Source organism: Rosa chinensis, chromosome 6 (assembly GCF_002994745.2).
Source record: "Rosa chinensis cultivar Old Blush chromosome 6, RchiOBHm-V2, whole genome shotgun sequence".
NCBI classification, from domain to species: Eukaryota; Viridiplantae; Streptophyta; class Magnoliopsida; order Rosales; family Rosaceae; genus Rosa; species Rosa chinensis.
Window position 1 is genome coordinate 4,292,474 of NC_037093.1, and position 27,530 is coordinate 4,320,003.

General features: G+C 39.3%; 2 protein-coding genes across 2 annotated transcripts; one reads left to right on the top strand and one right to left on the bottom strand.

Annotated features, from left to right (window-relative positions):
• The first annotated feature begins 18,359 nt into the window (after nt 1-18,359).
• On the top strand, nt 18,360-23,110 carry LOC112170611 (mogroside IE synthase-like). The gene is given in 4 exon segments (XM_040509297.1): nt 18,360-18,558; nt 20,690-20,696; nt 22,311-22,910; nt 22,912-23,110. Coding segments are annotated over 2 exon segments (690 nt in total). The 5' UTR covers nt 18,360-18,558; nt 20,690-20,696; nt 22,311-22,359; the 3' UTR covers nt 23,051-23,110.
• Nucleotides 23,111-24,237: 1,127 nt separating this feature from the next.
• Nucleotides 24,238-27,368, bottom strand: LOC112174682. The gene is made up of 4 exons (XM_024312480.2): nt 27,070-27,368; nt 26,738-26,980; nt 26,561-26,626; nt 24,238-24,742 (listed from the first exon to the last, which is right to left on the bottom strand). The coding sequence occupies exons 1-4, from the start codon at nt 27,244-27,246 to the stop codon at nt 24,587-24,589; spliced, it is 642 nt and encodes a 213-aa protein (XP_024168248.1). The 5' UTR covers nt 27,247-27,368; the 3' UTR covers nt 24,238-24,586.
• Nucleotides 27,369-27,530: the final 162 nt, after the last annotated feature.

The following is a 27,530-nucleotide window of genomic DNA, read 5'->3' on the forward strand; positions in this document are numbered from 1 at the left end:
TGTGGTCTTCCTGATTCCCTTTTGGTCAGCTCTATCATTAACACTTCGACATCTACTTGAGAGCTAGACACCATCTCTGACTTTATTTCAATCTCAGAACAGAATGCAATAAGAGCTTTGCCACTCCCTCCACCACTCCCTCTTGATCGTCTGATATGGCCCTTCACTAAATCCGGTGACTACTCCGTGCGTACAGGCTATCATCTCCATCACTCTGTTAGTTTCACAGGTCCACAAGTTCATCCTCATCAGTCTCATGTGGTGGCTGATTCTACTTGGAAAAGTGTTTGGAAGGTTCATACTCTCCCTAAAATTCGTTCTTTTCTTTGGAGATGTTTTGCTGGGGCTATTGCTACTATGGATGCTCTCTTTTATCGTTACACTTCTTCATCTCCATTGTGCTCTATTTGTTCTTCTGCGGTGGAAACAATTGAGCATGTACTGTTTACTTGTCCGTGGGTTGCCTGTGCTTGGTTTGCACATCCTATGAGTTATAGGTGCCTCTACAATCCATTACTACTTTTGATGGTTGGTTTGAAGCTTTATTTTCCAACTCTTACTCAAATTCTTCTGTTCTTTCAAATCTGGCAACTCATATGTCCTTTATGGTTTGGCATATCTGGAAACATAGATGTTCCTGCCTTTTTGATCATCTTACTCCAAACCCTTTACTTGTTGCGCAAAAGGCTTCAGCTGCTGCTCATGAATTCCAAACCCTTTACTTGTTGCGCAAAAGGCTTCAGCTGCTGCTCATGAATTCCTTTCTGTCTCTCATCGCCCTCCGGTTCATAGTCCTTTACCTTCTTTGGCTTCCTTTGTTCATTGGATTCCTCCTTCCGTTGGTGGTCTCAAGGTGAATACGGATGCTTCTTGGGATAGTAAAAGTTTAAATGGAGTTGTTGCTGCCTTGCTTCTTGATGCTTCAGGCCATCTCCTTGCCGGTTCATCAAAATCAGTTATGGCTACTTCTGCTATGGCTGCCGAGGGTTATGCTATTTTGGAGGCCTTGACTCTTGCTTCTTCTTTATCTTTATCCTCTATTTCGGTGGAGTCGGACTCTTTTCAGCTTATCTCTGTGCTTTCCAACTCTCGTTTAGTTCCGGATTGGTCTGTTACTCCTATTGTTCGTGCTATCAGATCCCTATCTCTTACTTTTGTCTCTGTTAGCTGGACTTGGTCCAGCAGGAAAGCGAATTTGGCAGCTCAATGTGTTGCTGCTCTAGCTTATACGAAAGTGTGTCCCCTGGATTGGGTTTCCAATCCTCCTCTTTCCTTGCTTCATATTTTGTTGTACGATGCCGGTCCTATTCCCCCATAGTTTAGTTTTGTTCCGGGGGGGGGGGGGGGGAGACTCTGGTACAGGCGTATGCCTTTGTATCTGCTTTTGTTCTTTTCAATAGATTGCTTGTTTACCAAAAAAAAAAACATCAATGTGATTTGCGGTTTTTGCTAACTGTCTAATAAACTTCTAAGTACCAATATCAAAGGTTGAAATTAACAACAATTCCTATAGTAGACAAAAAAGCCAACAAAATATTAGGCAATGTTGTAAAACAGAAAAATTTAGAGAGAGAGAGAGAGAGAGTTTGGACACAGAGAATCAGATTGTGTGTATTCATCTCACCATGAGGGGGTTTATATAGGAGTACATGATGTATACAAATAGGCAACGTTTAATAGCAACGTCAATTACTCCTATTCACAATCCTATCAATCACTAATCTATAGTGAAAGGCATATATGACTCTCCATCTATTTACATGATATTAGCCATAATTATTTACAACACTCCCCCTTGGATATTTCATGTCAATAGTGTTGCCTAGGTTGAGCGCTTCTAAGTTGCCTCATCAAAAACCTTGCCGAGTAATAAAAACCATGTGGGAGAAAAACAACCTTGCTCGAAGGAGAAAAAGAGCACAACGCGCGTGAATGTGGAGTAGTCATATCACAATAGAGATAGGCGAAGTCTTCTTATCAGCATCATAAGTAGATAGTATGTCTACGAGAGGGATACATTAGAGTTGCTACACCAAAACCTTGCCCGGTAAACCCAGTGGGAGAAACCTGTGGTTGAAGGGAAAAGATGAGCAAATGCATATAAGTCAAATCAAAGCATCTTCAGGATGTACTATAATTGGGGTGACCATGCTAAAGATGTGCCTCGTTAAAACCTTGCTAGGTAACAAAACCCAGTGGGACAAAATAACCCTGGACGAAGGACAAAAAGAGTACACATGGTTAAGTGGGTATGCTTCAAGATACTCCCCCTGATTTTGACTCCCCTTGAAAATTACAAGTTAGGTAATTCAAATAGTTTATGTAGACCAATATCTTGAACATGCTTCTAGAATGTATACTTTGGTAGTGACTTGGTGAAGAGGTGCATGATTGTCTTCAGATCAAATCTGCTTAACTTCAATCTTCTGGTGCTCTTGTTGTTGCTAATTGAAGGACAACTTCGGTACAATATGTTTGGTGTTGTCTCCTTTGATGAAACTTGTCTTTATCTGCTCTATGTAAGCAGCATTATCCTCGTAGATAATGGTTGGTTCATCAGTGGTGGAATGCAGTCCACATGTGCGTCGAACATGCTTTGTAACGGCTCTTACCCTTGTACATTCACATACTGATTCGTGAAGAGCTAGTATCTCAGCATGATTCGAAGAGGTAGCAACAAGTGTCTATTTCGTAGACCTCCAAGAAATTGCAATATTCCCAATGGTAAAGACATAACCAATTTGGGAATGCGCCTTGTGCGGGTCTGATAGATAGGTTATATAAACATATCCAAGAAGGCGAGCATCACTCCAAGGATCAAGGGGATTTGATTCATTCCTTGATGCATAGGGATAGAATAAGCCCATATCCGCCTTCCCTCTAAGGTAGCAAAAAAATGTCTTTTATGCCATTTCGGTGGCGGCGTGTTGGCGCAGAGCTATATCTAGCTAACAAGTTCACATCGAATGGGATGTCCTGTCTAGGGCATTGAGCCAAGTACAATAATGCGCTTATTGCACTTAAATATGGGACTTCTGGCGACAATATCTCTTTGTTATCATCTACAGGACAATACGGTTCTTTCTAGACTTCAGACGACCATAGGTGTGCTTGCTTTTATCCTCATTAAAGCGTCTTAACATCTTCTAGATGTAATTTGGTTGATGGACCAAAATTTCATTTGCACTTGTCCTCAGGCTTCAGGTCGAGACAATAATTTGTCTTTCCAAGGCCTTTCATCTCAAATTCCGACTTCAGGTGCTTTGCGGTTTCCTTGATTTCTTCAGGAATATCAATCAAATTCATGTCTTTGACATAGACTGCTATAATTGCAAACCCGGAACTTGTTTCCTTAATAAACATGCATGGGCATAGTTTATTATTCACATATCCCATCCCGATCAAATATTCACTTAGACTGTTATACCACCTCCGTCTAGATTGTTTCAATCCATAAAGTGAACGCCTCAAAACTAATCGAGAGCGTGTTCCGTGGTCTAGAACTATTTGCATTGGGTATCATAAGTCCTTCAGGAACTTTCATGTATATCTCTGTATCGTGATCCCCATAGAGATAAGTTACGACTACATTCATAAGCTACATATTCAGTTTTTCAGAAACTACCAAACTGGAAAGGTAGTGGAACGTTATGATGTCCATTACGGGAGAATACGTCTCCTCGTAATCAATCACAGGGCATTTGAGAAAATCCTTGCGCCACTAGACGAGCCTTGTGTATCACAATCTCGTTTTTCTCATTACACTTCCTTACACATACTCATTTAAATTCTACGGGTTTAACATGGGGAGGTGTGGGAACAATAGGTCCAAACACCTTTCTCTTTGTCAAGGAATCTAATTTGACCTGGATTGCTTATTTCCCTTTTTAGCCAATCGTCTCTTCATTGATATTGATCAACAAAGCAAGGTTCAATTTCATTGCTTGTTATAGTTTCGGTGACCACCGCAAATACAAATACATCATCGATGATGATCTCATTCCAATTCCAAATCTCACTAAATTTACCGAGATTTCTCTATTCTCGGGAGTGGGTTCAAATGTTGGAGCGTCCCCCAACATAGTCTCTTCTAGGACATACCCATAATCAGGATTTATCTCGTGAGATGAATCGATTTGAGATTGCGATGTCAAGAGGATTCGTTTGTGCCAAGTTTACCCTCTTCTAGGGATAAGAATCCTTCGAACCTAATGGTCTACCTCACTTATGGGCAAGGACATATGACTGGTTAGCCGCCATGGTCGTACCTCATCCATCTGGGATGACACATCCTACAGGGACGTCTATCCTTGCAGGCACATTTGCAGCAGGTATATATGATCTCGTCACTTTTGCTAGATCAGAGAAAGCATCTAGCATATTTTGGGCTACACTCTGTAGATCTAGAATTCTCCACACTTCATTATCACATTGTGCGGTTCGGGGATCAAGATGAGACATAGTGGGGACATTCCACGTCAATTCACGTCGTTCATCAAGAACGGTAATGTTCTTATCTCCCCCTAACGGCGGGAAGACTGTCTCATCAAAGTAACAATCCGCAAATCTAGCGGTAAAAAGATCGCTTGTCAAGGGCTCTAAAGAGCACATAATGGATGGGATTCATAATCGACATATATGCCCATCCTTTGTTGAGGACCCAATTTTGTACGTTGTGACGGCACAATTGGCACGTGGACTGCATACCCAAATGCGCGTAAGTGCGAAACATCAGGTTCATACCCAGTCACCAGCTGTAACGCAGAGTAAGGTTGGGTAGCAGTGGGCCTCAACGGGACCAACATAGCTGCATGCAAGATTGCATAGGTCCATGCAGAAATTAGAAGCTTGGTGCGCATTACCAAGATTCTATCTGCGAGACCATCTTGGGTGTGAACATAGGGAACTAAATGTTCAGCATCAATCCTAAAGGATATGCATTTATCATCGAAAGACTTCAATGTAAACTCTCCGGTATTATCAAGTCTTATGGACTTTATGAGATAATCCGAGTGGTGAGCCCTCAATTTCATGATCTGGGCAAGAGTTTAGCAAAAGCAGCATTTTCTTGCTGACAATAGTGTAACATGTGATCACTTTGTCGATACATCAACCAAAACCATTAATATTTAACTGGTCCACATGGTGGTTGGATATGTCCACAAATTTCCCTTGCATTCTGTGCAGAAAAATGGTGGTGTATGTACTAGTCTTTGCATATGATGGTGTAGTATTAAATATTCTTAACGAGTATGGCATAATGTGTCATTATATACAGGACCTTATTCAGAAGGGGATGTACATGCGATGAGTTGAGGATACAGTGCATCATACTTTGACCTGGGTGTCCCAAAAGGTCATGCCATAGCAAGTAGTTGCTTGAATTAGTTAGCTTCTAGCTAACAGATTTCAATTTCTCCAATGTACGCTTCTGGCCGCACACTCGGAGGTTATGCAAAGATATTACACGCATTTTTCTCAGTGGTTTCAACGTGGTAATTGTTGGTTCGAATATCCTTAATACTCAATAACGTTCTTCTGGAACGTGGAGAATATAAGGCCTCATTAATGGTAAGTTCAGTACCATTGGACAACATAAAGTAGGCTTTGTCGTAGCCCTCTATCAGGTTGGATTGCACTGATACGGTTGTCACAGAGGTATGAATAGACAATAAGTTTGAAAAACATCTCCGATCTGGGAGTATGGTGTGTGTAATAGAACTTTTAACCAGACAACAAACTTCCCCACAGAATATGTCTATTCATTTATTTAATTTAATGGATCACATGTATAAATAAGTTTATTGAATTAAATACATTCGAACATAACCACATTTTCATAATCCAAAATGATTGAAAATATAAATCACCAAAAATAATCCGAAGATGTTTCATTCATTAAGATGAAATAGATATGACACAAGGGACCAATTATACCCCTGTCTTCGAGTTCTAATCCTCGGTATGTTCAGTAACTACCTGAAAATCCATGACCTCTAGTGTGGAATCGATAGAAAATTACCATTCAATAAAGTTGGTATTTCGAGTTCCGTGACCGGCGTAATACTCATCTACTGCTTCGGCTATCGCACAACAGGTGTGGGACCAGCAGTCAATTCCTCCACATCGATAACAAAGATCATGCTAATTCTGGTGGCGACAGGCCGAACCAATGTTCCTTTCAACTTGGGCTTGCTGAGTTATGGCATCATGGTTCCTACCACGTGGAGCCTAATTACGTGACATCTTGGACTTTGGCCAAGTGGCAGACGGTCATAAGGGTTAATTTCGTTCTGCCAATCATGTCTTGCTTCAAGCAAGAAATGGTCATCTGATGGTGAAAGTGCTCTTCCAGAGCGACCCAAATCTGTATATCCTCTTCATCGGATACTCAACTTGGAGTGTTTACTCCATATGTTTCCTTTTTGAAAATTATGGCACTCATATTAAAAGCCTCAATGACGGCATTGTTAGCATTGATTGTTGATCTCATCTTCTTTGCAGTCAGATGAATTTTTACACCTTGAGTTCACTTTAGACAGTTTCTTCTGGAGACCTCCAAAGCAACAAAGTCAAACATGTTGAGATTTGACATTTCTTACAGGAAAGGAACAAATAATATTAGTGCTTTGGGTAATATCATCCATAAGCAAGTAATGAGAACTTCAGGTTCTATAACATGGTATGAAAAATCGGATTAGACATGTAAAATCTACTGGTTTTATCATGTGGGGTGAATTTATGAAAGAAACTTCAAGTTTCTTAAATGGCATTATCGAAACTACAAGTTCGATTTATGTATGAACTACTGGTTCATCAGATACCTGCATTTTCTACACATATATTCTAATGCGAAAATTTGGCAAGTAACAAAATGATATTGAATAGAGCAAATTGTAATAATATCTCACAAATTGGCTAATTGGAAATCACAAATCGGCTAATTGGAAATCACAAATCAATTGAGATATTAATTGCATGCTAGTAATATAACAGATTAATTATCACACAATTATGTGAATAAATGCTTCTGGCAATTAATTACACATATTAAATATGGTGAATCTATTTACAATATGAAATTATTTTTCCTTTTATTTTGATTCTGCTGGACCAAAGAAGGAGTGGGCTTGATAGTGAAGCCTATTGGGCTTAGTCTGCGGGCTCATGACCTAGGCTTTCATGCGCTAGTCAAAGAATATGTGAGGCCTGCTGGGCTCAAACTGGTCTGCCAAAGAATGAAAAGCTATTAGTCTACCCTTTTTTTAACTCCAATTGAATACGACCAGGTAAGGAAGGATGAGGTTTAGGTGGAGTGAGGCTCACTTAAGTACATGGCCTCATCTGAACCTTTCCTAGACATCGCATCCAACTGGATGAGCCTAGTTTGAGAAGATTCATAACTTTTGTCATGGTAACATGTAGTGAGCTTCTATTCTGGCCTTGCAACTTGGGCCTGAGCTTCTGGCTCAAATTTGTTGTTATGACTTTGGGCTTGATTTGAGCTTCTGACTCAGCTTCTATTAATATTCACGATTATAACATAACAAAATTCAATATATGTTATTAAATCGTAACATAAATAAATTAATGCAGCGGTTATATATCTAAGGAAATGGGTTCAAATCCCATTAATGCTTTTGGCATTACGTAGAGGTAATAAATTTGGCAAATGCTTCTGGCACAATGTTTATGTAATAATCGCGTAATAATTTAGCTCATAATGCTTCTAGCATAAAGAATTATAATGGCAGATTCAAATTTGCGTAACCAAAAATTAAGCCCATAATTCACGCAATACACAATATTCAGATGTAGTAATAAAAGTTACATTGTGAAATTATTATGGCAATTGTTTTGGATAAATGTCAATCAAAACCAAAACAAGAATTGAATCAATTGATCAATCACCAATTAAATGGAGTTGAATCTGCTTCTGGTAGTATTAATATTAAATGGTGGTAATAATTACCAATTGGCCATAGTGGCACAGTGGACAACATGCTGTGCTGGTACACACTGTGTCTGGGTTCGAATCCCATTAATAGTATAATTTCCAAATATCCTAATTTTTTTTCTTTTCCAAACAAACAATCCAAAACATGAACAGGTATATATATTCCAAATAAAACAATAATAATTTAGGGTTCATGCATCATGGAGGATTTTTCATGTTCAATCAATAGGCTCAATAAGCATGAATATAAAATTAGATTTTGGAAAACATTACTTGATGAAGAGCTGATGAATCTTCAGTTTATATATGCATAACTGAGAAGGTTGTCTTCTCAGCCAATCCAAGAGCTATTCACCTCTTTTGGTAGGAAATCCCAAATCTCAAAGCTATTCGATCCAAATCTTAGAGCTAGTCGTGAACACGGAGCAGATTCTCTTCTGAATAGCTCCCACTTCGAATGATGTACAGGTCTCAAAATGACTCCAATAGAGCTGAAATTTGGAGGTTAGATAGAAGAGGCAGAGACGAACAACTTTGATGAAGGAAATATTTTGATCTGAGGTCCCAATCAAGAGGTTTCGGGGCGTACAAACAGGCTGCAGCAGGGGGGGTTTTTTTCTGGCTAGGGCTTGGGTTAGAGTTTCGTGCTGATAACGTGTTGTAAAACAGAAAAATTTTGAGAGAGAGAGAGAGTTTGGACGCAGAGAATCAGATTGTGTGTATTCATCTCACCATGAAGGGGTTTATATAGGAGTACATGATGTATACAAATAGGCAACGTTTAATAGCAATGTCAATTACTCCTATTCACAATCCTATCAATCACTAATCTATAGTGAAAAGCATATATGATTCTCCATCTATTTACATGATATTAGCCATAATTATTTACAACAGGCAAGGTTTACCTGTGGTATCGCGCAAATAGTAGAAATCAAAACCAAGAACAAAATCGCTCTTAATTTTCTCTCGCCCATATGTTACCATGAATTCTGACCCATCCAAATACAGATTGCTGAAATTAAAATCAATATGGTATGAGCTGCATCAAAATAAATAAATAAATAAATAAAAACCAAAGAATATGGTATATTACCAGATACGATCCAATTCCTGTGAAACTTGGCTACAATATTGTATAAAAAATATAAAAAAAAACAAAAGTTAGCAATAGCAAGAGTCTTCAAAAATACACTAAACACATAAAACTTAAAACACCCAATAATCTAAAATTTCAAAAAAGAACCAATACTAACTCCACAGATAAAAGTTTTACCTGAAAGAAAATCTAAGATAACAAACATACCAATTAAATTTCTTATTTTGCTACTCTAAAAGTTCACATACCTAGTGGCGGAACTAGGAATTTTACTTTGGGGGGGTCCGAGTTTGACAATAGAGGACTAGATTTATAATTTTAATTATTTATTTTAGTTAACTATGCGTTAAATGTAGCATTTTTGTAGATTATTTTTCATCACGATACTCATAAACAAAGAATTGAATACTTTAGAGGGCTAAATCTACAAAATCTCCATATCTGTTTAATCGAGAATGAATTTCTGAAAATTTAGTTCCACACCATTATAGTCGTAGATTTGAAATAAAAAGTAGAGGCACAAAATTGACAAAAAACTTCTCATTCAAAACCATTAAAAACCCTAACGGGCATCTATTGCATATTATATATTACGTTTTATTAATCTAACCAACTGTTAATTATTTTTAGTTAACCAATTTCAATTCAATAAAATATTATATATAGAATAGTAATCAGGGGGACATTTATGATCTATTCATCTTTCTGTTATTGTTTTCTTTCTCTTACCTAGCAAGTGGCACGTGGTAGTGTGGGATTGGGTTTTGGGGAGGGGTCCATGTATTGGATAAAATAATTTTTTTAAGCTTTATCACTGCAACACTAGGTATTGAGCGATCTGTCAAAAACTCAAAGGGGGTCCGGACCCCTCCAGACCTGAACATAGTTCCGCCCCTGCACATACCTTTGACGCACAGAAGACCAAGTTACTACTTGCTTCTTTGTTGTTCTTAATTGATTTGGACTTTTGAGACAGAGGTGAAGCTGCACAATGTAGTTTTCAAAATGAAATTACTTGTATCACACATGCATAGGAATTCTTGATAATAGGATTGATGTACTGCAGAGTGCAGACAAATACAAATGCTACAATTCCTCAACGATCAAAAGAATGTAGAATAGCAAACTCTGTACATATATCACAATCACTAAGACACATTGTCAACACTTCAATAAAAGCTCAAAGTTTACACTTTCATTATCAAACTTTGTATTGTCATCCTAAGTATCTATACAATCAAATACATCACTTTTTGAATTCAATCGATAATACTACATAAGAGAGTAATTTCGTTTTAAAAAGAAAAATGAAGCACCATAATTAAAAATTCATTACGGCAAGCCTAACCAAATACAGAAAGTAACAAAAATCAAAGTTTGCACCTTCAAAGAAAATAGTTGACAATAAAAGCCATAGTTTCGATTAGGGTCTGTGTCTTCACATTGAAATTTAAACACAAACTAGCCAATAATCCTCAATGAATTAATACACAAACAGACACCCTATCACCCAAACCATGAACAATGAAGCAAAAACCAAACCCTTATTCTCATTTTCCACAATCGGGGATCAAACAAACCAAAGCCAAAACCCAATTTTACCGAAAAAACAAAACAATGGAACCCCCAATAATATGATTATTGGGGTATTATTGCCTCCCAATAATCATATTATTGCCCTCCAGTGAATTGCATAAACTCCCAAATCCAAAATGAGTACACTACAGGCACAATTGATCAATTTATATGCATATTATTGCCTCCAATAATCTTATTATTGCCCCGCAATAGACATGTAAAACTACTCAATAAAACTTTTTTTTTCATTCTTCATTCTTCATTCTTCTTTCCTTATAAGCCTTCTGCCAAATTTACTGCCAAAAAAAAAAAAAACTGAACGACGTCGTCCAACAGAGTGACGTCATCTGAGCCCTGCCAGCTAATAACCCCAAACCTGATTCCGGCCTGGAGCTTCGGAGCTTCCCGGACATCTGATGAACAAAACCAGCAAGCCCAGACCGAACTTGGAGCGTGGAGCTTCCCGGACCTCTGACGAACAAAACCGGCGTCGCCTTTGTCCAGATCGGCTCAGACGAAATGCCCTGTGTGTATACTAACCTCCGCAGTTCTACGTCTTCTACACTGCTATCCAAAACCGAACATAACAGTCGCCTCAATCTTGGAGATGGAAGACTTATCTGGGATCTTGGAGACCACTAGAAATGGAGGAATTGTAGAGAGAGGTTGGGCAATTTAGGGTTTGTAGTTTGGGATATGAGTACGAAGCAGTGAGAGAGAGAGAGAGAGAGAGAGAGAGAGAGTATGAGGGCAATACTGTCAAACACTGTTAGATTGGGTAAATGGGATTAAAAAACTCTTAGTGGAGTAAGTGGGCAATTTTTAGTCTAAAATTGGGTAAGTGGTCACGGCCCCCTTCAAGAATACAAGTCTAGCAAGTCATTTTATACTATACTTGTGTGGTGACCCATGTAGCTGCCATGATAAACGTTTTTGTTTCTCAGAAGGAGAGTGTGTTGTTTACTCCCGATCACTTTTCACATGATGTAAGACAAAGTTAGAGCGTGTGATGCATTCAGAATTGTGCGGATTAAGCATAATCATCACATATTGGAGGAGTGAATGTCTCTACTATTGAGTTTGAAAACAGTATTATGAACTGTTGACAGATACTTAAATTGAAAACGTTAAAGTTAAGTTTATTTGTTGACAGGTATTTAAATTGAAAACGATATTGATGTAACAAGATAGTTTATTGTTTCAAATTTGATTGAACATACGGTTTTATTCGATGAGTTAAGAAAAAATTGGTCAGTTTTAACAGTATATTATAAAAAGACTTTGTGGTTCACCAAACAATTAAATAGATTTTTTTTTTTGAGATGAATGGTGTCAAACTTTATTAAAAAGAAGTAGCTAGTGACTACAAAGTTCATGAGTAATAACCTCATGAAGAAAAGAAGGAACAAAAGAATAAAAGAGAGCTTGGCCTATAGCAGATGCCTGTGCAGCCATTAGATGAGCTGCCTTATTTGCATCTCTTCTTATATGCACTATCCGAACATTAGGCAATGCTTCCAACAACACTCCTAGGTCTTCATATATACGCCTCAGTCTAGACAAGTTAACTCCAGAACTAGATAGCTGCTGTTTAATAACCAAAGAATCTGTCTCCACAATTGCAGGCTACAAGGACGGCTCAATTATAAGCTCCAATGCCTCCTTGCACGAGAGAAGTTCAGCATGCTCAGCTGAGAGCAACCCCCATACTGGCCTTCCTTTACTCACAAGAAAGTTTCCTGAGCTATATTGGCACCTGCTCCAGAAGCAGTCACAAATGCTCCATCTATATTTATTTTGATACATCCAATTGGAGGACTATGCCAATGAACCTCCCTATCAGCTCCTCTACCACGACCAAGATTAATTACAAGAATTATGATCGATATAATCTTGTAACCTGGAAGTGGAAAATAAAACAACATCCCCCACACTCCTAACTTTATCTTCCCAAACTCTTGTATTCCTTTCTTTCCACACACTCCACAAAAGAAAGATAAAGAGATCAAACAGAGTTGAAGACAACCTACTCGTACAAAACATAATCCATTCCAGAATTCCCAGTCCATATGATTCAGTAGTGAAACATACCTGAGCTAGCGTAACATTTGAAAGCAAAACTTCACGAGTAAAGGTACAATCCTGACACAAATGCAGTGTAGATTCAATCCTCCCAATGCAAAGTACACACAGTTGTGAGTCAAGAGTAACATGTTTTGTCACTAACCTTTCCAAAGAACGAAGAATATTGTGACAAATCTTCTACATATTCACTTTCGTAGTAGCTGGAACCATAGCTTGCCAAATTCGCTTCCAAAATTGGGGAGTCGTACCAACCAACATCATTGGTCTCTCCACATTTTCAAAGCAAGCATGTTTGTAAGCTGTCTTTACCAAGAACTCTCCTTTTTTCTCAAGTCTCCATGCAATCCTGTCATGCACTAGACGTCTAGAGAGAGGGATTGCCAATATAGCTTCTGCCTCTACCCCATTAAACAGGGACCAGATTTTAGCCTCATCCCACACACTTGGTGCACAAAATAATTCCCCAACAGTCATATTCTCATTATACCTTGTCCGACCAGAGATAAGAGTGGAATTTGGTAACCCTGGCACCCAAGCATCAGTCCAAACACTCACCATATGCCCAGCACCCACCTGCCAATACGAACCTGATTTTAACAAATCTCTCGTCCCAAAAATGCTCCTCCAAGAATAAGATGGAGCACTATGGGTCGAAGCATGCCAAAAGGAACTATCAGGAAAGTATTTTGCCTTAAAAATTCGAGCAATGAGAGACTGCGGATTGCTAGCTAACCTCCAAGCTTGCTTTGCAAGCATAGCTAGGTTGAAATCAGATAGACTTCGAAATCCCAAACCTCCCTCTTCTTTAGGAAGGCAAAGCTTCTCCCAAGATTTCTAATGTATCTTTCTTTTATCATCTGTACTCCCCCACCAGAACCTTGCACACATTTGTTCCAAATCCTCACAAAAATTCTTTGTTAATTGAAACACACTCATGGCATATGTAGGAAGGGCTTGAGCTACAACCCGGATTAGAATGTCCTTTCCTGCTCCACTAAGCATTTTCCCTTGCCAACTCTTTAGCTTCTTGGCCAAATTATCCTTTATGTACTGAAAAGTTGTTGTTTTCTTACGTCCCACGTAGGTTGGCAACCCTAAATATCTTTCATGAGACTCCACTATTTTTACTCCCATTAACGAAGCCACTTCCTCCTGCAAATCTGTGCTAACATTTTTACTGAACACAATTGAGGATTTGTTAAAGTTCACAAGTTGTCCTGAAGCTCGGCCATAAATGTCAATCATATTCTGTATCTCATAACATGCCTCAAGCGAAGCCTCTTCATACAGCATACTATCATTCGCAAACTGTAAATGATTAACAAAAGGGGCACTATGACAAACCTCAATACCTGGTAGCAAGCCAAGATGTTGTTTCTGTTGTAGAAGCACAGAAAAACCTTCTGTACCAATCAAGAACAAATAAGGTGACAAGAGGTCACCTTGCCTCAAACCCCTGCTAGGTATAACAAGTCCTCTAGGCTTTCCTCTAATCAAAAAGGAAAACTTTACTGAGTTTACACACTGCATTACCAGGTCAATCCAAACCCGAGAAAAACCAAATCTTTCTAACACCCTCCCAAGGAATTCCCATTCCATTCTATCATATGCCTTGCTTAAATCCGATTTCAGAGCCAGATAACCATCATGCCCTGCTCTTTTGTTGTGTACAAAATGGGCAACTTCATTGGCAACAAGGATGTTGTCTGTGATCAATCTACCAGGAGTAAAAGCGCTTTGAAAAGGTGAAATGATTTCTGGCAATAACACCTTAAGCCTGTTTGCAATGGCCTTTGAACATATCTTATAAAGAACATTAAAGAGTGCAATTGGCCGTAAATCCGACATCCTCAGAGGATTGTCAACTTTCAGAATTAAACAAATGTGAGTAAAATTCACCTGTTTTAACAGCAGCCCGGTATGTAAGAAATTCTGCACAGCCTTTGTTACATCCTTTCTAATATCTTACTAGTAGTGTTGAAAAAATAATGGGGGCATTCCATCTAGCCCTGGTGATTTTGTAGGATACATTTGAAATAAAGCAATCCGAACTTCTTCCTCTGAATATTGCTCACAAAGTTGAGCATTCATTGCTGGTGTTACACAAGGTTGTATAGCATTTAACGTGTGAAGCATAGCATCCATGTCAATCGGAGAAGCAGTAAACATGTCAGTAAAATACTTCGTCACCACCTGTTCCACTCCATCATCATCCTCACGCCACACACCTTGGTCATCGAACAAACCATGAATAGCATTCTTCTGTTTCCGATTTGCTGCCTTACGGTGAAAGAAACCTGTGTTTCTATCACCTTTTTTGAGCCAACTCACCTTTGCTCATTGCCTCCAAAACAATTCATCTTGGGAGAGAAGAGACTGAAGTTTATCCATCAACAGTTTTTTTCCTTCCTGAATTACTACCGTAGCATTGGAATCCAGCAACTCTTCAAGCCTAGTACGTACACCAAGCATTTGCTGCTGCCTATGTTTGAATGTCTCCCTCTGCCTTTATCTAGGGTAATCCGAGTATGAGCTATTTTCTGAACCACTTGGAACATGGTAACTCCAGTGAACTCAGTCTACCAGCACTGCTTAACCAATGGATTACACTCTCGATGTTGTAACCAAAACGATTCAAATTTGAAGCGATGATGTTTTGGCCGTTTAGGAATAGGAACTGCACTAGCCTGAAAAAGAACTGGGACGTGATCGGAATCGCTAGGAGGCAGATGAGTAACCTTAGCAAATCCAAATACATCACACCAAGTAGGAGTGCAAACAGCATGGTCCAGCCTTAAGTGGGTTTCCGAGTTCCACCATGTAACCCTAGGACCTTGAAACCCCAGATCGAGGAACTCACAATAACCCAAAGCATCACGAAAGCCCCTCATCTGTCGTTCTGCTCTAGGTGGTCCGTCAATTTTCTCCCCATTGTTGAGAATTTCATTAAAGTCCCCAATCACTACCCTGGGCAGTGAATCGAGATCCCCCAGATCCTTCAACAATTGCCAAGATTGTTCCCTATCACATGTACGTGCATAACCATAAAACCCTGTTAGTCGCGATACAGGATCGCCAGGCCCACCATGAATTTCCGCATCAATATGATGTGCAGATCTGGTTCGAATCCTCAGATCGATCTCTCCATTCCAAAACAGAACCAACCCTCCGGCCTGTCCCTCACTAAGCAGCTCTTTTGATTTCGAAAAACCTAAAGCATGATGCAGGGACCGAAAGTCTTTACTGCGGGCATTTTTATAGGGGTTTTTGTCTATTTATCCCATTTTTAGAGATTTTTTTCCCACTTACCCCATTAAGTTTTTTTAATTCCCTCTTATCCAAAACACTCTAAGGAGGTCTTCCATAATACCCCATTAAGATTTTTTTTTTTTTTAAATTTTTTTTAATACCATTTTACCCTTACCCCTTTGAAACTTAGAGAGAGAGAGAGAGAGAGAGAGAGAGAGAGAGAGAGAGAGAGAGAAAAAAAATTGGAAGAGAGAGGAGACTTTGCCGGAGCCCCGTCATCGGCCGCTGCCCACCAGAATTTGCTGAAAATCTCACCGGAAAGGTTTTTGTTGCCCCCAATAGACATCTATTGCCCCCCAATAGACCTTTATTGCCCCCCAATAGACGTCTATTGCCTCGATAGTCTATTAACCCCCAATAGACGACTGTCAGCCATGTATTGCCCCCCAATAGACGTCTATTGCCCTCCCCCCCCCCAATAAAATTTTTGGTTGCCAGAATGGGAACTAATCTTTTTAATATTAGACAAAAAAAACTTTGATTAAAGAAAAAAACGAAGAGATTATATAAATTCAAAATGTCTATTGCCCTCTAATAGATGTCTATTGACCCCCAATAGACATTGAAATTTTTTTTTCTTTTCTGTCCCATTACTTAAAAAAAATAAAATAAAAAATTTGGGCACCCAGAAATGCTCTGGGCACCCACCTCTTCACTTTTTCGCCGGTTGCTGTTTCAGGGTAAGAATGGAGAAAGACCAGGACGACGACCGAGACCGGAGAAGGACACACAGTAGCTGTTTTGGGGCAAGAACGGCGGCGTTGGCAGAGGAAGAGCGTCGAACTCGCAGAGAGAGAGCACCGGCTGAGAACCCGAACCTGTCTTCCCCTTTCTCGACCGCAAATCCTCCGATTCCGATTCAGATTCAAAACTCCAGTTCACTCTTAGCGACGACACCGCTTTGAAGTCTCCGATCAGCAAGGCCGGACTGGACCTGCAGCTCTAAGTTCAGAGAAGATGAACGCCCTCAGATCGGTGATTGTCGAAGTCGAACTCGAAGCGATTGTAGTTGGTGTCGTAGCTGCTGGAGTCCACAGGCTCGATCTTGGAAGGCGCAGAAGAAACAAGGCCTGGATCGATTCGTCGTCGTCGCACCTCTCGCCGGGACCGGTGATTTGTACGTACGGAGAGGGGAAGAGAGAGAGAGAGAGAGAGAGAGAGAGAGAGAGAGTGTGTGTGTGTGTGTGTGTGTGGCTTTGATGTAATTGTTTAATTAAGCTGAGGGTAAATTTGTCATTTTCTTTGAAATCGGGTTATTGGGAATAAAAATCTGTTGCTGGAGTAAGTGGGATAAATTTGGCCAATTTTGGTGCATTTGGTCAAGGGCCCTTTTTATAGATAACCCGCTCTTTGCTGCGAACATTTTTATTATCGATATATGTTTTCAGTTTTGTAGAGTACATGAACAACAATTATCTTTTGGTAGTTTAACCGTAAATGAAGCTAGATAGCCTGTGTTTTCTTTCTGGATTTTCTCAGTCAAAAGAGCAACAGTAGGTTTCAATGCAAAACCAATGGCAGCTGTAACTATAGTCCCCAAGGGCTTAAACATGGATACTGTAGAAAATTCAACTAAACTTGAGTGCTGGGTAACACCGGTGATAATTGCAATATAATCCCCAAAAATTTAGCATAGACACCATGTCGATACAGCAACTTGGAAAGCAACACATGATGGTTAATTGGTGTTTCCTTACCAGAAATTTTTCCATCTTTATATCTAACAGTCCTTGGTCCCAAGTCCTCATAGCTCTATATTTAAAAAAGTCCTCATATTTAAAAAAAAAAAAAAAAGGTCCTCATGCTAGGTCTATATTTAACAGTAAGCTTTTCTGGAGAAACCATATCATGTAAACAGAGAAACGATGGAGAGAGAACTCGCAAAGCTCATTGTTTAGTCCTAACCTATCCAACCCAAGGCCATATCAATCCCATGCTTCAATTTGCCAAGCTTCACCATCACAAAGGACTCAAAGTCACATTGGTCACCACTCATTTTCTCCTCAACACATTACAACTCCATGCTGGATCCAGTAAGTGCAACATCGCCCTCGAGACCATTTCTGATGGCTACGAAGAGGGAGGGTTTGCAACAGCAGAAAGCACAGACGCTTACTTGAACCGCTTTTGGGAAATAGGTCCCCAAACTTTAACTAAGCTCCTTAGGAGGATGTCCAGCTCTGAATACCCAGTAGATTGTATTGTTTATGATGCATTCATGCCTTGGTCCTTGGATGTTGCCAAGAAATTTGGGATCTTTGGGGCTATTTTCTTTACCCAGTCTTGTGCTGTTGGAAATATTTATTATCATGCCCAAAAAGAACTGTTGAAGCTTCCTTTAGTGGCGGTGATGAGGAAATTTTGATCCCAGGGTTGCAGCTTCCGCTTGAAGCTGTCGATTTTCCATCCTTTTTGTGCGATTTGGGGTCGTATCCTGCTGTGTATGATATGGTTGTTGGTCAGTTCTCTAATGTTGATGAGGCTGATTGGATTCTCTGCAACACATTTCATGAGTTGGAACCAGAAGCAAGTAATAAATATGTCGATCACTATGTAATATGTATTAATTAGTATTTTTGTGTTTTAGTTTCATCAAAGTTACTATAAATTGTCCCCAAAAGTAAAAAAATCGACAATGTTATAACTAGTAGTCATCATAAGAATTGATGTAAACTAAATTGGATATACATTAAATAATCAGTAGGAGTGTTATTTGTTAACCAACACTCCTTCAGAAAGAATGCGGTGCTATAATGAGTGGGGTGTGTGTGTGTGTGTATTAAGCTAGCTGCTTTAGTGAGGGGCATGTGAATTTGTTCTTTGGAACTTCTTCCAATAATTGTGAATTAAGGTAGCCAAATCTTGGTCATCATTACTCAGGTTCTCTTGCTCTATATATGTATAGGTAGTAGATTGGATGTGTTACGTCCCGTACCTCAATTTATCAGTTTACTAGTCATTTGGACAGTAAACGACAATTACTTTCACTTTTTACTTTGTTTCGATATTTTTAGTGGCTCTAAAAGTTGACTTTTTGTTCGGGTCAAAATTCAAGAAAATTTTCTTAACAAGTTGTAGAGAACGTTAAAACGAGTTCGTAGACATGCGGTACGCAAGAATCGGAATTCGTATGAATTAGTTACAGTCTATGGAATTTTATTTCTACGTTGAAGTTATCGGAAATTTGGAAAGGGCAAAACTGACTTTTCGCAGAGTCAAGTATATAAAGCAAAACCCTAGGTTTTCCTTCATTATTCCCTTTTTCCCTTTCTCTTCCTCCTCGGCCGCACGGCCTCTCTTCTCTTCTCTCTCTAGTTTTCTCTCCACCTCCCTCTGCCATCACAGGAGACCCCCACATTTGACCACCATCTGGGAACACCTCCACCACCGGTCGAACCCAGATCAACATCTGCCCGAAACCCGACCTAAGGCTGCGACGCCACTGTTCCTCTTTTCCTTTTGATTTCCGGCCACCATCTGACCACACCGCCATCACCTCTGCACTCAACAAGAAACGGAGATCAAAACCCAAAAGTTTGATCACCAGCCGGCCTGAAAAACCGAAGTGTGCTCCATTGCCGGAGCCGACAAGTCTGGGTTCTTCGTTCTTCAATCTCTAGCCACGTTTAAACAACATCTCCACCATGGATGCAGTCGAGGCCTCACGATCTACTAGCCTTCGAAACCCAGAAGCCTAACGCCACTTAGAACCACCGCAAGCGCCGCCCCTAGCGCGTGGGTTGCCGGATATCTTGGTCGTCTGCGTTAGGTAATTTTCGTATATTTCTTTGGTTGAAACCTCTGTTTCGGTGTGGGATAAGAAACCCTAATTTTGTTGATGGATTTTGGACTGTGTGAAGGTTATGATTTATGTGTTCTGAAGTTTTGGAGAAAGGAATGGGCATTTGTTCAGTTTGATATATAATGAAGGTAAGAATCAGGAACTCTATTTTGAGATATAAATTGGTTGAAGATTGTTGTTAAATTTTGCTGTTGTTGCTAGGAGTTCGAATGATTGTTGGTGGTGGATGACTACACTCATTTAAAATTGGCCCTCTGTTTGGAGATGAAGAATTGGTGAGGGATTTGGTTCGGTGATCTTATAATTGCTATAATTAGTTTGGTCAAATTATTGAATTGACGGAGTTATTGGTTTGCAATTAAAATGGTTCCATGTATATTTTTGATGGTGTGGTGCTTGTGCAAGATGGGAAGTGACGAATTGTTTACCAATGTGGAAATGTCTTATTGGAAGTGATAAGTAGTTTGGCCAAATAATTAAGGTATTGGGGAATATTGAATGGGTCGGTTTTGACGAGTTTGGCAAGTGACTGAATGTTGAAATTGATGTTAAGAGGAAATTGTTGTGAGAATGACAAATTTTATTTGAGCAAGTTAAATCGATTGTTCGATGAAGATTAATGAAACGAGTTGCCAATTGGAACATTCTAATACTACCATATCTGGGAATTTCTGTAAGGACACAATCATTTGGAAACGGTGATCATGAATTTTACATTTAAGGTTTAAAGGCTATGTAATAAAGTAGAATGGTTAACTTGAATTATAACTTGAAAATGGTGTAACTACCATACTCCAAATGAGTTTACTTTGTTAAGTGGATTATTCGGAAATGGTTGCCCGTAATTATCAATTTAGAGTAGATTGGTGAATTTAACACGTTTTGGTTACTTAAGGAAGTTGTCATTATTATTAAGTTACTAACTGGGCTTAATTATTTTATTAAGGATTTGAGCGTGACTACTTGAGATAGAATAAAAGGTCACTATCGAAAATGACTGAATGGAGGAATTTGCAAGCTCTTGACTTGGGATGGATAAGTTGACGGTTATTGCATTTGAATCACTGTGAGTGGACTTTTGTTTTCAAACAACTGATGCATGCATTTATTTATAAAAACATGTTCTATTTTATTAACATATTATTTTCCGAGCATATAAAGTTGATTGCGAATTATCTCAGGGATTTTCTTTTAATAATGATTCTCATGAGTAATTATGATTTATACCGGTAGTGAGTTTTGGATATTAAGTTGTTATGCTCGGATTTGAATTTATAATTGATGCTGATTTTCGACGAATTGTTTTCGATGCGATTTCCGGATTTATACTATTTATTTTATATTTATATTCAGCGAATTGAGATTATTATAAGATCTACGAAATGAGAATTCGAGGAAGTAAAACTTTATACTTATTTATATTCTATTTATTTTGAACTTGAGATGATCTTGGCCTGCGGGGTCACGACTTTATACACTTGGATTCTTATTTCGTGAGATATGTGAGGAAACTATACAGATTTATTGGCTTTCGACGATCTTCTTCCTCACCACGCGGGTCATGCGATTAAGTCTCCTCCTCACTTTGTGTTTGTGAGTGGCAGTTGAGGTAGCTTTCTCCTCCTCACGTGGGTGGCAGTCGAGGTCATATTCTCCTCCTCACACAATCTATGTGTGAGTGGAAGTAGAGGTTATTATTTCTCCTCCTCACACAATCTATGTGTGAGTGGCAGTCGAGGGTAGGTAGAGTCTGGGAGGCTCCATTACCCGTATGGTGATATTTCTTCCCCATATCCTATCATTACTTGACTAGCGGGGCCTAGTCTGATTTCCGTTTAACCAGCGAGGCTGGTCTTATTCTGTTGAGTATCAGAGTTTCCATCCTTCCTTTCAGTTGTTTGGGACTAGCGGGGCTAGTCGGTTTTCTTGAGCGGAATTCCTTTTGTTTCGTTTTCCTAAATCAGTGCATGCATCGGGAGATTTTATTTAATAAATTAAATGTGGGAAAGTTTAAAATCTCTTTTGTTTAAAATTGCTTATTTTTGTCCACTCACACTAACATGTTTTTCAATTACTTTCCCCTGGGCCCTTTGGTTTCAAATGCCCAGTTTGCAGGCGAATTAGTGAGGTCGGGCGTACACGGTGTCGAGGCATAGTCAATAGCATGGCTTCCGCGTTTGCCTTTGAGTTAGGTTGTCCTTATTTACCTTTCTATTAGAATTGCTCTGATTACCTATGAGATTTATGTTTTTCAAGTTGAGGTTTGTGTTTTGTGAATTGGAGATTGATGTTGAGTTGGGGAGTAGGGTGGCTCCAGAAATATAAGGATGATTTGATTTAGAAGTGTAAATGATTTCTACAGGTTTTGGGTAGCCCATTTTAGGGGAAGTTCTACCAAATTTTTGGTAAAATTCCTCCTAAGGTGGGCCCCGCAGGGCCACTTCGGATTTCAGGGTGAAATCCGGGGCGGGTCCTGTCAGGATGTCGAAGCTTTAGCCATTGAAGACAATAGGACCAACCATACCATCCATGTACTTGGATAACAGACTTAAAGAGGACAAAGATTATGGTGTCAGTCTCTTCAAGCAAAATAATGATGCCTGCATGAAATGGCTCAATGAACAACCGAAGGTGTCTGTTGTTTATGTGTCATTTGGTAGTGGAGCAGAACTTGGAGCTGAGCAAATGGAGGAACTGGCTTGGGGATTGAGGAGCAGCAAAAGCAATTTCTTGTGGGTGGTTAGGGAATCAGAAGCGGGTAAGATCCCGAAAGGGTTTGTGGAGGAGACATCTGAGAACGGTTTGGTAGTCTCTTGGTGTCCCCAACTGGAGGTCTTGGCTCATGAAGCTGTTGGGTGCTTCATTACACATTGTGGTTGGAACTCTACATTGGAGTCTTTGAGTCTAGGGGTTCCACTGCTGGCAATGCCACAATGGACTGACCAAGGCACCAATGCCAAGTACATTATGGATGTGTGGAAAACTGGACTTAAAGCTTTAGCTGATGAGAAAGGAATTGTAAGGAAAGATGTGGTTGAGCATTGTATAATTGAAATAATGGAAGGAGAGACAGGGAAAGAGTCGAAGGAATGCTATGAAATGGAAGCAAGTGGCTAGAAAGGCTATGGATGAAGGTGGAAGTTCTGACAAAAACATTGGTGAGTTCATCGCAAAAGTAGTACAGCATGTGCAGCCCTATCAATATACTCCTAGTCCATAAGAAAATGTTGTGCAATTAGGTTCCACGAATTCATTTTTGTGATAGAACTATGGTTTTATATGTTGTTTTGAATTTGGTCAGAAATTGTCAAATAATTGAAAATGTTATGTAATATATAAACCTAGTCACGCATCTCTAAATTTTCTGGCACTAGCATTTTCTTTCAACGTATCTAATCAAGAATTAGTTAACATGGTAGCGGAAAAGTTTGCTGCTTATGATCCTGAAAATTAATCATAATATTGTTTCAATTTCTTCACTTATTACGTTATACTTCATGTACATAGAAAATCTTTTTCCGTTTTGTATCATATGGTTTGATCAAATTGGAACTTGTCCATGGGTATAGAGTCTGAAAACAATTGTGAGATAAGAAATCATCGATTCAATTCAAATGATCGATTATGATCTAGATATGTATGATTCGTCAGTTTAAAATGAATAGATATGGATTTGAACTCAAGAGTTTTGATAATGCGATTGTAAATGAATCAGGTTTGGGCTAGTTAGTTCAATCGAAATCTAATTCGTTGATAGCCCTAAACAATGAACCGTTATTACAATTGAACTGCATTGTAAAGTGACCATGAAGTGGATGCAAACTCTTAATCCTTAATCCATTCAAATTAATAACATAAATAACAAGACACGTATATGTTCGGAGTAGAAACAAATGGGATGAAAATTAACATATAAAGTGGAGCTTGAGGGATGATCATGATGATAAATTGACAACAATGCAGCAAACGGACACAATAGCCTGGCAAATTTTATGTGCAAAGCAATCTAGGGGTCCATCCAACCACTTGGAGAACTAGTGTGGCACATAACAACTATGGATAAGCTCCTTTGGGAATGTAATCACATCAATCTTGGCACTATCACCCAGATGATACAATGAGTACTTCCAAGGGTTAGGGAATTCCGAGATGGTATCAGTTGAACTATCGGTGCATCACCCACTACTAAGAAAATTTCATCTGAACCAACTCAACCAAGGATTAACGCTCGTTTGTTTTTTCCGAGCCTAAGAACCTGCCTTACTCGATAGATATCAACCCACAGTTCACCATAAACAAAACGACTGGACTAAGAAGACCAATTCTGTCACATGCTACCATTCAATCAAATAATGTACTGAATTAACAGTCGTATTGAATTCTGAACTAATATGAGGCACAATGACAGCTGAAAAGGAAAGAAAGCACAAGGGGCAATTTTATTTTTGACAGCATAGCTGTGGATATGATGTGTATCATACAGGAGAACCCTCCCCACCAAATATATAGCTACAATTCTTCCTGCTTTTATACACTTAGGCGGTCAATCAGTATCCCATAGGATTACATGAATATCTAGCCCACCTATTCAGGCAGGGAGTTGTCATCATAAACTCTTTCAAAATGAGACCAACATTTATGCTCAATCAGATTCTGATGTTATCTTCTCATCATCCTTGATGCCAAGCAGGCCTATGGATGCTCTTATTTCTGTGTAAGATTGTAAATTGAAGAATCCTTCAGCTTGGTGTATGTATCAGGTTGCAGGCTGTGCACCAGTCCATGGGCGGCCTTCATCTTCAAAATTGCCGACTTTATGGTTGCGGTTTTCTTGTACATAAGCCACTCCAATCCAGATCCCACGAATGAGTAAGATGCTTACAAAGACTAGGCTACCAAGGGTGCAAATGACCTGGATTTTATATAAACACAGATTTAGCAACTTTTGTAAGATACTCACGTGAAAACTAGATACAGGCATAATTCAAAGGTGACACAAACAACTGAAATAAGACTTGTAACTGCTGTGTTACTGTAATAATCCTTTGTCAGGTATACCACACAGGTGGAAGCCCTCAATTTGAACATCAACTATAGAGCATTATGACTTGAAAGCTATTAAAGTAACAATGCATACAGGAAATCCCAAGTTCACCACATACCACTTCATTGCACATTGGTTGCAAATACACGACATTCCACACATTTCACATTGCTACAGATATCAAGTTCCTATATCACTTCACACGCCACCCCTTAACATGCACCAGCTAATAGAACCATCAACAAAGCAATGTTCCACTCGATTCTACAGATTCTCCTTAAGGCAGTTTTTCTAGTGAAACAATTTGTGCTGGTAAATAAAAGGATAAGGAATTTTGAGAGAGTGAAAGTGCTTCAGAAAGAGAGATTCCTAGAGATCTATCGTTGCAGAGGGTTGATGTTGATTTCCAACATTTGGCCTGCATGGTTTTGGAGGTCATGGCACAACCAATATAGCTCTCAATCAGTTCTCATGGCACAACCAATATAGCTCTCAATCAGTTCTGATTCAACTAATTGTTTTTGGAGTCACTGGATCATGTGCAGCCGCAATACCATAGAACAATAAGTTTGGGTTTCACAAATTCAAGTAAGATATGTCTCTCAGGTTTTAAGCTTGGTTTTTCAAGTATTAGGGACTGATGTAGAAGCTTGCCCTACTCAAATACGGACGGGACTGATAGATATGCGTATACTCTTGACCCTCAAGACTCTTGAGAGATCATTAGAATAGAAAATCTCTTGTCATTGAAGTTCTAAGTTTTTAACAACTACCAAAGTCCTTTATTTTCTTAACTGTAGCTTACCAGTTTAATTACTGATGATATTTGAAATATATCCTTGTCAAAGGTTTTCTAAACATAGGAAATGCAGCACTCACCACAAAACCAAGCTTCTAAAAAAAGCATGATTCAAGAGCTTATCACCAGAAATTTTCTGCATATAAAAACTGCTGCTCATACTAATTTTGGTATGTGTGAATGTTGGCATGCCTGTTTATTCCAGGCTTGGTTATCTATTGCTCTTAGCAGCCACAGCTCACACATAGCTAAACATTGTAATTACACTTTCCTGCCATGTTTTCCAGATAAATTGACATTGACAAAGAGCTAACTCTTCCCATCTGTATCTGCACTTTCCACAAAGGGTTTAGGGAATACTTAAGTATTACAGCCATTAGTATGCCCATTGTAAAACCACAATAAATCTTTGTAATAGCACTGATGACTACAAATCATATACTATTGTTTTTTCCCTTACCATTAATGCAACTTTATATCCAGTAACTTTTAGATTAGAAAGAACCATGAGCTCTGTGGAATCCAGTAAATTTTAGCCAATCATACTTGAAGAAACAAGACCACTTTCAAAAATTGGTGCCAGACAAGCACCACATATGATTTTAACTTTCATGCTTTCATTTCCTTTAAATAACAGCACACAAGTTCAATACAAGTGCCAAAGATTCTTGTCAGAACTCAGTCAGAATCTCGTCAGACTCATGATTCACCGTGACACTACTACGCTGCAGCCAAGTGTAAATCAAAAAACACCCATTTTGAGTGCCTAAACATCCCCACAATCTGACCCATAACTGAAGAGCACGCAAATGATGTTGACATCATATGGAAATGAAATCAGTGAAAGCATCTTCACAACCAAATACATAGAAAATTGAATACATTACCTCAAGAAATGCCTTCAACACCCACAAAAACGCCAGCATTAGCACCCCATTAACGGAAAACCCCACCTACATAAACAATTCAGCTATTAAAATCCGAAACCGAAAATTCTGATTAACAAACTATAAGCTAATGCAACACAAATATATATATATATATATATATATTTGAATGTTTACCAACTTGGTGGGGATTGCAACGGGAAGAACCGATCGTACGGCCCTCCTGGCTCGCTTCGACACCTTCTTGAATACATTCTGAACAAACCTCACTAACAGATCCAAGCTCCTATCTTCCTCATCATCGTCGTCTCCGTCTTCCTCGTCTTCATCGTCGTCCTCGAAACCATAGGGCCGGTCAATCTCGGAGTTTATGGAGCGGCTCCAGTTGCGAGGATCGTCGACGAAGCCATCGGCGCCGCCCTGTGAAATTGGAGACGCAAACAGTTAGAACCATCAGAATCGTAGAGACTGAGGTGACTGAGAGGGAAATAGATAGAGAGAGAGTGTACCGGAGGGTAATTAGGGTTTCGTCGAGTGGCTTGGGCGCAGTGAAATTGGGGAGTGAATCGTTTGGGTTTGAGAAATGGAGTGAGATTGTGAGGGAGATGAAGCTGTGATTGCTGCGGTGGGTGTGATTGAGGGAAGAGAGAGAGGGTCGGAGGTGAGACCGTCGCCGATAATGGCATGGTGGTGGTGACTCTGAGAGAATTTGAGGAGTCGCTGAACAGTTTAGAGTCAAAAGAGAAGAAGGTGATCTCTTGCGCGCCGCTCTCTATTGATCCTGACCGTTGGTGTTAAATTGCTCCAAGACCAACGGATCAGATTTCAATGCTTAAAACATCATAGTCCCGAATTAGGAGTAAATCATTCTATGGTTCTGGAATATTACGTGATATAAAGTTCATGGCACGTTTACTTATTTGGAATAGAAAATAATCATGAATCGGAGACAAGTGGAATGGGAGAAGAA